This window comes from Melozone crissalis, unplaced genomic scaffold, assembly GCF_028551555.1.
Source record: "Melozone crissalis strain CALT ecotype California unplaced genomic scaffold, PUWL_Pcris_2 ptg000057l_1, whole genome shotgun sequence".
Taxonomy (NCBI): Eukaryota; Metazoa; Chordata; class Aves; order Passeriformes; family Passerellidae; genus Melozone; species Melozone crissalis.
The window spans coordinates 8676232-8687745 of record NW_026535835.1 but is presented as its reverse complement, the minus strand read 5'-3'; the positions used below and the strand labels follow the sequence as shown (position 1 = coordinate 8687745).

Here is an 11514-nt window from a genome sequence, read left to right as displayed (position 1 = left end):
GGGGCTGCACCGCGCTCTGCTCGTCCGCAGGAACGTGAGGAACATCCTGTGGGCAGCGAGCCGTGCTTCCCACGGGACCTGTCCGTGTGGGGACATCCCGGAGACACCCGTGTGTCTGTGGGGAACCCCCTTCCCAGAACGTGTGAAAAAAACATCTTAGGAGTTGTTTTAAAGCATCTTAAAGGATGCCATTCCTTGGTCGGGATGGGGTGCCCAGCTAACCCCCTGATGCTCAGTGTCCGTGGTGACCCCAAGGATTTCCCACTGTCTGGTTTGCAGGGATGAGCCCGTGCCTGAGGGATGGACGGCAGCACCTTGCCCGCAGTGGCAGAAGAGCTCCTGAGAGAGATCAGAAAGGCTTTTCAGGAGACCTCGCAGGGTATGTGGGGGATGCCAGCAGGAGGGGCCGGGCACTGTCACTGTCACTGTCACGGGCCTGTCACACCCCGGGCCTCACAGCTGGCCTGCAATAGAAGAAATAGCAATTGATGATTTTCGAGTATATCAATAACAAAGAAGACAAAGCCATTAGTATAAAAATAGATTTTAAAAGACACATGAAAATTTTTGTAGGCTAAACTACGTGCATAAGTAAATGTGTATATGTGCCTTATTAAATTTCTGTACAACTTTTGGTAATTATATTAAGACTAATTCCTTTGCATTAATGAATATAAGTTATTTTAATGTAGTTAATGACTTAAAATTATGCTTTGTTAACAGTATATAAGCTAGAAAACACACAGAATAAAACCTTTTTATTTTAAACTAATCACACAGCGCCCACACCTCACACAGTGCTGATGAGGGCCCTGTGCCTCCCCTTTCCTACCTGATCCTGCTGCCTCAGGGACCTCGATGTCCCTTTTTGTGACAACAGAAGCACAGATAATGAGGAGCAGCCCCTCCTCCAAGTCAAATTCAAAAATCACTCCAGTTTGGACTCTTTATAGTGTGACTTATGGGTTCTGCTGTTTCTTAGAGCTCCTGGTGCCCGTGGTCACACCTGAGCGATGATAAATTAATGCTCCGGGCAGGAATTCTGCTGTGCCTCTGCTCTGCTGGTTCTACAGACTCACCAATCCCAAAACTGGGCTTGGGAAGGGGAATTTCCCAAAGCCGTGTCCTGGCTGACCGGCAGAGGGAGTGTGCTGCTGCTCCCAGGGACAGGAACAGCTTCCCAGGGCTTCAGTGCAAGGAGCACCAGCCAGCGCTGAAATCCTGGCCAATTCCAGCAGCTAGTTAAGGATAATTACCTTTGCTGGATCTGTGCTGAGAGAATATCGGTGTTTGTGTTTGCTGGATGAGCTGCACAAAATGGCTCTTCCCAAGGAAAGGATGTGCTGAAGGAATATTTTTAACTGCACAAAACCCAAACAAATAAGAATTCAGATAAATCTGTCTTGAGCACTACGTGGGAGTGAGGAATGGGCAGAGACTTCATGTCTAAACTGTCAGAGTGACCCCAGTGACAGCTTTTTGGCACACTTGTAATATGGCTCCTGTCAGGTTAGAGTACATCCAAAATCTACATGTGACTTTTAAAAGGGCTTTATAAATGCTATTGTAAGCTAAGCAAAAAGAGAAGTTCATATCCCTTTAAAAACGTCCTTCTTACAGCAGCAGAGTGGTACTAAAGCACACATTGAGGCAGACTGGAGACAAACTGATTGATCCCTTTGCAGAATTAAACTCAAATAAAGCTGGAAAATTCAAAGCAACAGTGCAGGTCATAGCGAGTGCTTTGAATTGTCAGAAGAGAATAATTTTAAAGTCAAAAATCCAGATCTTCCAGTGGGATATGGAGACAGAGTACACTGTGTCCCCTGGGTGATAACAGAGTGGACAAGCAGAGCCCGAGCTGTAAGCTCCAACAAACACAATTTGTGGAGTATAACTTTCCATCTTGAGGAGAAGTTCCAATAAATGGAGACACAATGTTTCAGTGGGCTGCAGTAAAAGCCATAAACCAGTGGTGCCCTGCAAGCCTGTGCTGGGAAAAGAACAACATTTCTGAAGTTGTGAGGCCTGAGTTCTCAGCTCGTGCCAGGAGAGTTTCAGGGAAAACAATATACATATATATTTTTTAGCCAGCTTCTTAAAGTGACAGAGTAAGATGCTGATGCCTCCTGGATGCTTTTAAAATGGGATGTCATAAAAGAAAGTACATTTGGGCTTCTGCTTTTTTTTTTAAAGTGAATCCCTGTGATTGTGATTGCTGTGCTTGAAAAGTGGCTCAGCGCTGCCACCGTGGATCATTTCCCTGCTCCTTGTTGCTTTTTTGGTGGCTAGAGAGGGTGTTGAGAGCTCTGCAGTCCTGTGTGGCCTCTGGGGGTACCTTGGGGGGACAGTGACCCCCCTGTGATGTGAAATTCTGCAAAATCACATTTCCTTTTTCTTTCTGTTGCAGTCCCTGACGACCTGCTGCTGGGGTGAGTGTCTTCTGCTCCAGTTCCTGCCCCTGTCCTGCTGAAGGGCAGCTGGTGGTCAGCTCAGCTCTCATCCTGGCTTTCCCAGTGCTGCTGAAACACAGAAATGCTGGTGCCTTTGGTGGTACTGAAAATGAAGGTTCTGAAGGAGTTTTTTCCAGAGATTAACAAAATTATCTCTGTGTCACTGCATCTCCTGTGATTACTTGCTGTAATTTAAACCCAGAATATTTAACCTGAGCTCTGGGTCCAGCCTCAGCTCTGGAAGGAGTTTGCTCTGGGAATGTTCCAGGGTGATTCATCCCTCTGCCTTCCTGCCCCTGTGAGCACCCTGAGCTCACTCCTGCTCTTTGAGTCATGGGCACGTGTGGTGGAGAGGGAGAGGTGTCCTGAGCATCACCCTGCTCCAGGGAAATGTTAACTTGGAGACTGAGAGTTTTCTTCTGTTTGGGGGCGGTCTCAGGTCAGCTTTGTCACCCTGTGAATGCTTTAATCATTCCCAGCAGTGAGCTAAGAGATCCAAGTTTCACAACTTCAGCCCTCCCCAGTTGGTGTTGAAGGTGGAGAAGGGGCATTGTCACAGTGAAAGAGACTTTCAGATTAATCTGAAAAAAATGTGTTCCTGCCTGGTGGGAGATGAGATCACCAGGAACCCTCCAGGCCTTGGTGCCTTTGTGTTGAAGTTATCTGACACACCACCTGTGACAGGTGTGCTGCCTCCTTCTCCTGGGACCACAGTGGCCTTTGAAAAGTGGGATCAGATTTGAAAGCTTTTGTTTCCTTCTCCTCAGAAAATAAAAGAGGAGAGAAATTCCCTTGTTAAGTTTAATAATGGTGGTAACTCTTGGCAGCCAGATTTCCATCAATTCCCTGCATCCAGCAGCTCAGAAGTATTCTGATTTAATTTCCCAATCTCTTCCACATCTCCAAAGTCCTTGAATTTCCTGTGGGCATTTCCTGTTGAAGTGATCAAATTATATACACAAGAAAAGAATTCCCTAGATTTGAAAAGAGTTCCTGAAACTCACTGAACTCAGCCCCCTTCTAGTCCCAAACCTAATCATGAAGGAATGTCTTACTTAAATGTTCCCCACCCACCTCCTCAGATGGAGCCAGCCCTTCTTGCCTTGAGTTTGTGCAAGTTTTGGTCTTCCTGGAATCTGTCTGTCTGCTTGGCTGCTTATCAGTCAGCTTGACTCAGCCTTGCTGGGGCTCTGCCTTGCTCTGTCCTCCCTGGACTTGGAAACTTTCCCCTTTCTCTTGGGCTCCTGCTCGTGTTTGGTGCTATCTCTTCATCACTGCTGATTTCCTTGTTGTTTACCCTTGGAACCAATCTAGACTACACAGATTTTTCTCAGCTGGTGAAAGGTCTGTGAAGTTAACTGAGTTGTCCCTGAGCTCTTTGGAAACACTCAGAGCAGCTGGATTTACTGGTCTAGAAGGACTTTGGAGCCCCTGAGCTGTCTGGACAATGGGCTGAAGGTGCAAATGTCCATATTTAACACACACCTTATCCTAAACCCCTGCTCAGCAGCAGCAGGAGACAAAATCCCCCTTTGGGATGTACAGTGATCCCCATCCCATAAATGCTGTGCATCCCTGAAAGGGAAAGGGTTTTAAGGGAGAGTGGAGGGACATCAGGCACGTGCTGCCCCTGGGTGTTTGTCTGGAATATCTTGGCTGTCTCTGAGCCCTGCCCCTAGCTGGGTCACAGATGTAAAACTGATGCTATCTGGTGAATCCATGTGCATGGAGTGTCTTGAGTATTTCCCTGATGTTCTCCAGCTTCCTCCTGATGCAGTTTGGTGGGTAGAGAAAGGATCATTTACCCCTCAGTTGTGACTGTGATGGAGGAGATGTGATCACTACAAAATGATTCACTCATTCCCTAGGGTCTGAACTGATCTCCAGGGGATGAGGAAGGAGCCCCAGTTCCTGCTGCTCCAGGAATTATGGATCAATCCTTGCACTCCTCCTTCTCCAGGGAGCTCCATGTGTGCTCCATGCCTGGAGGTGGGATCCAGGACCAACTGATCAATCCAGGGCAGGAAAAATGTCTTTCCTTTGCAATGGGCTCCTTCAGGGCTGCCTCTATGCCCTGAGCTGAGCCAGGGGCTCTCCCTTTGTGCTCTGACCTAACCAGAGACACTTCTCTTGCAGGCTGAAGTTCATTTTTGGCCCATCTGCAGTGCCAGCTCTGGATTTGGTGGACCAGCGTTCTGTCACCCGGCTCAGGTCCCCCAGTGGAAGGATTCTCTACCAGGTACAGCTTCTCTTTGCTTTTCCTTTCTGATGGTTTCCAGCTGCCCTCTGAGACAGTGTTTTCCTGACTTGCAGAGCATGGATAAACACAGGGAGGACACCAGTGCTTTACAAACTCCTGAGCTGACACTGGAGAGCAGCAGCCACGGGCTGGAATTAGAGCAGCACAGTTCAGAACCATTTTCCCTGTGGCTCCCAGCCAGCCAGGGACAATTTATGTGTTTGTGGGCATCACAGTCAGGAGGAAGTTTTCCAGGGATTGCTAATTTTGCTTTATTACTCCCATCCTATCCAGCAGAGGAAGTTCTTCCTCTTGACCAGTTGTACACAACTCATCATTATCTGCCTTCACTCTGTTTCTTTCCTGTCATGACCTCTGCTTGGCAGGAGATCTCTGCTGCCTGGGAGGGAGCAGTGCTGGCCAAACCCGTGGGTTTCACTCTGGTTCAGAGTAGCCAAGGCTGTGAATCATAGAAACATCCCCATGAAATGGCATTTTGGGGGGAAGAGCTCACCTCAGCCCTGACTGAGATCAGTTACAGCACAGGGTGGGAGTGAGGTGAGGAGCCATTGGTGCTTCATTCTCACCTTCCTGTACTGTGTGCAATTCCTTGTTCTGTGGTCCCCAGCACTGGTGGCATCTCTTTTGGGACAATCTGTCCATGCTGTGAGCCATTGTCTAGCTGCATCCAGCCCATGGCTGAGCATTAGGACCCTGTGCCCCAAAGATTTTGGTCAAAAAGCACCAATTCCTTCTCCTCAGCACTCCCAACCCTCAGGTAGCACAGCTGGGCCTGGTTCTGTGCTTTCACACACCAGAGAAAGGGAAATGTCTTTGCTCAGTGCTGCAGCACCCAAGAGGAACATTTCCAAGTGTCCCCTCTGCCAAGGACCTTTTCTCCTCCCCTGGAGGTGCTTTGGGGTCCTGTAGGGTGAGAAAGGGGCTGTGAAGTCAGGCCTGGTGCTGGCACAAACCCTTCCCACGTGTTCAGAGCTTGTCCTGCTTGGTTTGCACGCGGAGCCTTTATCAATTCTGGGGCCATGGAGAGGACACAGCTCCTCCAGAGGGACATGAATCATAACCAGGGCTCCAGAACAGCCTTGGATTGCAGCTGAGGGCTTGCCTGTGGATGTTGGGTAAAGTCTAGAAAGCTTCCAGCACCCTTAGACAGCAGCTGCCTCCCTGATTAACTGAAAGCTCAAAGGCTTTCCCTTTTTTACTGTTGCTTGTCTGAAAATGCCACTGGGCAGAGAATGGTCACACTCCCTTTGTCAGGCCCTGCAGGCTAAGGCAGAGCTTTGCTGGGCATCAGTTATTAATCTGATATTAATGAAGGGCTCAGTTGGTGCACACTGAAAAGGAACAAGTGTCAGAACTGCTCTCCTGCCTCTGCAGGGAGAGGGAGCCTCTGGTTTCCCTGTGGAGAAGGAAGCCCTGGCCAGGAGGGTCAGGGAGTTAATGCAGGACAAAGCTCCAGGAAGGAGATTCCTGTGTACCCCCAGCTGCATTCCTCTCCTGTGGAGCTTGATTGCTGATTAAGGCCACGCTGATGAGTTCATTAACAGAGGAATCTGAAGAGATATTTTCTCTGGCGGTATGAGGTTGGTGCCATTGTGAAATTCTCCCTCATCACAGCTGTCTGAGATGCAGCAACAAAGAGCAGAGTCTGCCCTGGGGCTGGAGCAGTGACAGGAACACATCTGGGGTCATAGAAACCCAGCCCTGGGTGGGACAGGGCACTGCAGCCACTGGCTCTTCATTCCTGGGCAGGAATGTGTGGGAATGTCCCCCAGCCTGCTCCTGGAGAGAGGGACATCCCTGGACACCGCACAACCATCCCTGCTATTATCCCCCACAGTCAGCCCTGCCATTGGCACCCAGATGTGGTTCAGCTGGAATGTGAGGTGCTGCTTCCACTTGCAGCTGCCTTGGAGAGCTCTTTGAGGCCATGGGCAGGTTCTGTTGTGAAACTCCTCTGGGTCATTACAGCCAAATCTGAGCTGCTGATTACTCCCTATCAGCCAGCACATCTCAGGTCCCGCCTCAGGGGAGGAAGGCTCTGCTCAGACAGGCCCTGTGGTGTGGGCAGCCCTTGCCCTGAGGAGGCTGAGATGGGAGAAGGAGGAGCCCTCAGTCAAATGAGAGCTGTGATGTGTCCCTTAATGCCCTTCTGATGGAGGGTCCCAGGGCTGGGTGCCTCAGAGCTGAAATCATCCCAGGAGAGCTTGGATGGCACCTGCCCTGTGAGCTCAGGGGTAAATCCCTGCCCTTGGAGGGCACTGCCCTGTGAGCTCAGGGGTAAATCCCTGCCCTTGGATGGCACTGCCCTGTGAGCTCAGGGGTAAATCCCTGCCCTTGGATGGCACCTGCCCTGTGAGCTCAGGGGTAAATCCCTGCCCTTGGATGGCACTGCCCTGTGAGCTCAGGGGTAAATCCCTGCCCTTGGATGGCACTGCCCTGTGAGCTCAGGGGTAAATCCCTGCCCTTGGATGGCACTGCCCTGTGAGCTCAGGGGTAAATCCCTGCCCTTGGAGGGCACCTGCCCTGTGAGCTCAGGGGTAAATCCCTGCCCTTGGAGGGCACTGCCCTGTGAGCTCAGGGTGAATCCCTGCCCTTGGATGGCACCTGCCCTGTGAGCTCAGGGGTAAATCCCTGCCCTTGGAGGGCACTGCCCTGTGAGCTCAGGGTAAATCCCTGCCCTTGGATGGCACCTGCCCTGTGAGCTCAGGGTGAATCCCTGCCCTTGGAGGGCACCTGCCCTGTGAGCTCAGGGGTAAATCCCTGCCCTTGGATGGCACTGCCCTGTGAGCTCAGGGTAAATCCCTGCCCTTGGATGGCACCTGCCCTGTGAGCTCAGGGTAAATCCCTGCCCTTGGATGGCACCTGCCCTGTGAGCTCAGGGTGAATCCCTGCCCTTGGATGGCACTGCCCTGTGAGCTCAGGGGTAAATCCCTGCCCTTGGAGGGCACTGCCCTGTGAGCTCAGGGTAAATCCCTGCCCTTGGATGGCACTGCCCTGTGAGCTCAGGGTAAATCCCTGCCCTTGGAGGGCACTGCCCTGTGAGCTCAGGGTAAATCCCTGCCCTTGGAGGGCACTGCCCTGTGAGCCCAGGGTAAATCCCTGCCCTTGGATGGCACTGCCATGTGAGCTCAGGGTAAATCCCACCTGCTGCAGGGACGGTGGCTCTGGCTGTGCTGGATGTGGCAGTGCTGGCCTGGCAGCATTTGGGGCAGAGATGCTGAGCTGTGGCAGTGAAGGAGGGCAGAGCTTCAGCCCTGCCAGCTGGCACCTGCTCTGCTCACATCCTGCCCTGCTCACATCCTGCACTTTCATTGGGTTCTTCTTTTTTATTTTGTCTTTTTTTATCCATTTGCCAGAACTGTGTGGCAGATGCCCCACGGTGAAGGGTTTGAGCAGCAGGCCCTGGCACAGGCTGTGATGCTGTCTGTCTGTCTGTCTGTCTGTCTGTCCCTATGCTGGTGCCTCAGCTGAGCCTCCTGTGCCCCCCACACTGGCAGGGACACCTCCAGGGGGATTTTTCCTCCTTGAGGCCCAGGGATGAGGACAGCAGAAGGAAATCTCAGCTCAGGGCCAGGGGAGCACCCAGTGCTTGGCAGGGCTGCAGCTGGCCAGGAACAGAGGCACCTTTTTCTCTGTCTTTGGATTGTAGATTTTGCTTTATTAGGCAGAGACTGTGTTCCTGCCATCTAGGTCAGGACTGGGAACGCTGAGCTGAGCCCAAATCTGGCAGTGTCTGTCTGTCTGTGGCTCCCCCCCTCCCCAAAGAAAACACTTCTGAAGGAAAGGCACCATCAGAATCCTTCATCTTGGAAAAAGCAATCAAAGGGGCTGCAGGAAAACAAACTTATCACAAATGAAACAAACTCAGCCTGCTGTAAAAGGAGGACCCAGGGTAAAGGCCAGACTGAAAAAGAAAAGAAAAAAAAAGTTTTGCTCTGAAATGGAAATGTGAGTTTTGTGTCCTGGGTCTGCTGGGAGCGAGGGGCACTTTGAGGCATTGGCATTTCTGGGTGTTCCCTGTTGGGCAGAGGGTGCAGGGGGAGCTCCAGGGACAGGGGAAGGCTCCCCTTGGACAGGAGGGACAATGCTCCCCTGGAGGGGCTTGGGATGCCAGGGATGTCCTGGAGGGGAGCAGCACTCTGCAGAGCTCCTCTGCCTTTTCACTTTTTGGGTTTGTCGTTGGATTTGGGGGTGTGTGTGCCACAAACCCAGCCAGATGGAGAGGGCTGGGCCCTGTGCAAGTGTGTTCAGCTCCTACAGATCCTTCCCTTCCCATAGGTTGGGCCCTTAAAGTCATTTCCTAAAAGCAATTTTCCATTCTTGAGGAGACCAAAAGAGAACTTATAATCCCCAGGCTGGTTTTCCTATATCCTGCAGTCAGCTCCAGCAGCTCACAGGTTGCTCCATGCTGGAAAAAATCCTTTTCTCACCTGTTAGCTCAGCCTGGTGCCTCAGCACCAGCCTTGCAGGGAACAGCATGTGGGAAAAGCAGGCAGTGCTGTTCCCAAAGCAGAGATGGAGCAGGGAGCTTCTCTGGAGACTTCAGCTTTGTTTATTCAGGCAGATCTGGATTCCAGTAGCTGCAGCTGGTTCTGAGAGCAGAACAGCTTCAGTGGCTGGGAAAGGAGAGGCCTCCCTGCAAGGGCTCAGTGCTGCTCCCTCCTGTCCCCAGCCCGTGGTGGCCCTGGGCTCACACCTGTGACAAGAGTCTGTCATTTCCACCTGTGAGCCTGCAGGGCTGGGGGGAGCTCACAGGAGGGGCTGGCACTCAGTGGGAGCTCAGGGAGTGGAGCCACCACCCCTGTCCTGGTCCCTGGGGCTGGGATCTGCTGCAGGCACAGCTACAGGACACCCTCACCTGCAGGGAGAGGAGCTTGTGGAGACCCTGAGAAACCTGAGGAGCTTCAAGTGCTTGGGGACACTTCTGTGCTGTGACATCTCCCCTCACTGCTGGGGCAGTGCACACCCAGCCTGAGTCACAGAAATTAAAGTGAATCCTGCCCTGACTCCTCCTCTGCCTCTGTTTCAGGTCCTTGGCAGCTCAGGCAAACTCTACACCTGCTACAGCTCCTGCCACTTCTGCACCTGCCCTGCCTTTGGCTTTTCTGTGCTGCAGAAGAGTGAGAGCCTTCTGGTGAGTTCTGTGCCTCAGCCTGGGGCTGCCATGGGGAGGGACAAGGCTCTGTCCTGCCCCTTGAACCCCAAATTTCCCCCCAAACACGAGTGGAGCTGGCCATGAAGGCTGAGCCTGACCCCTGTGTGGCCTCTGGGAGCCCCAGATTTTGGGTGCTGGGTGCAGGGAGGGATTTAGGTGGTCAGCAGAGGTGGGGAGGGTGCCAGGGACTGTGTGCCAGCTCCCTGCATGGCACTGTGCTGGTGGCAGAGCTGGGGACACTGAGCCCCACCTGTGCCAGGAGGGAGCCACGTTCCTGGGGGGCTCAGCACTGCACTGAGCACATTTTGGCCAGGATGGATTCCTGAGCCTGGCACCCCAGCCTTGCTCCTGCTCTTAACTTTGCAGTGCAAACACATCCTGGCTGTGTACCTCAGCCAGGCCTTGGGAGCCTGCCAGGAGCTGCCTGTGTCTGAGGAGCAGCTCACAAACATCCTCCTGGCTGAGGAAGAGGATGAAGGATGAAGGAGGAAGAATTTGGATCACTCCTGGATGTGTAACTGACATTTTCAATATCTGTAAGGCTGTCAAATGCTCATTGAGGCTGGCAGATTTCTTCCTGTGCTGCAGCCAAGTGTGACATTAATTAGCAGCCTGGCACTGATAAATTAATTAATTAGGCCTGTGTTGACTTCAGTTTTATTTATTTATGCTGTTTTTGGGATTTCTGAAGATGTTTGAGCTAATCTGTAATGATTGTGATGTGAGGATGCAAACAGTCCTGCAGGTCTCAGTGGTGCACAGATTAAAGAGCTGCTGTGGCTCTTTGCAGGTGGCAGCTCAGAGCAATTTCTGATTTTTCAGTGGCAAACCTGGTCCAGGGGGACCCCTCAACACCCTGAAACTCTGTGCCTCCACTGGAACAGGATCTTTGGAAGCATCAATGTGGTTGCTGTGCTTTAAATCAAACATTTTCAGACACACTGAGCAGCTCAAGGCTGCTGCCCTGGGAGCCAGCTGGGATTCCCTGTCCATGCTCTGTGCTCCCTGAGGGCAGTGTGGCCTCTCCTGCTGCATCAGCCACCAGAAACAATGGGGCACAGGCTGAGCCAGGTGCTGTGGGTGGTAAATGAAGCATTTTGGATGAAAATAACAGTTCCTGCAAATACAGAATCTCAGCAATATGAGAACACTTCATCCATGTACAGCAGAGCAGGGACAGCTCAATGGCCACAGCTGCACTGGCTACAAAAGTTCCTCTGCTGTTTTTCCTTCACATTTTTATGAGAAATGAGCTTTTTATTGAGGAGGGCAAGGGAGGTGTCCTATTTTTATTTTGCCTGGAAACATGTTTGGCTCAGATCCACAAAGGCACTTCCTGTGCCCAGGGACCATGGCCTGGACCAGAGTTCATGCCTGACAGCCCAAAGCTGGACTCAGGATGCTCCCAATCCAGCTGCAGGAATTCTGGCTCATGGGAAGGGAGCAGTGGTGGATGCTGGGCTGCACTGGAAGCTCTCACATGTGCACAAATGTTCTGGGACCTTCTCTCTGGCTGTTACAGCACTGAGAGTTTCACTCTGCTGCTGATGTGAGAGTTTGGGTTGGTTTCAGGCAGCCAAAGGCAGAGATTCCATCCTTTGTTGTGAGGATAAATGGGGCTTGCAACCACCTGGCAACCCTGCCAG

General features: G+C 51.8%; 1 protein-coding gene across 1 annotated transcript; it reads left to right on the top strand.

Annotated features, from left to right (window-relative positions):
* Positions 1 to 300: 300 nt before the first annotated feature.
* ZSWIM7 (zinc finger SWIM-type containing 7) lies at positions 301 to 11216 on the top strand. Its single transcript, XM_054287369.1, has 5 exons — positions 301 to 379; positions 2411 to 2432; positions 4590 to 4692; positions 9743 to 9847; positions 10235 to 11216. Exons 1-5 carry the CDS (start codon positions 301 to 303, stop codon positions 10349 to 10351), a joined length of 426 nt encoding a protein of 141 aa, XP_054143344.1. The 3' UTR covers positions 10352 to 11216.
* Positions 11217 to 11514: the final 298 nt, after the last annotated feature.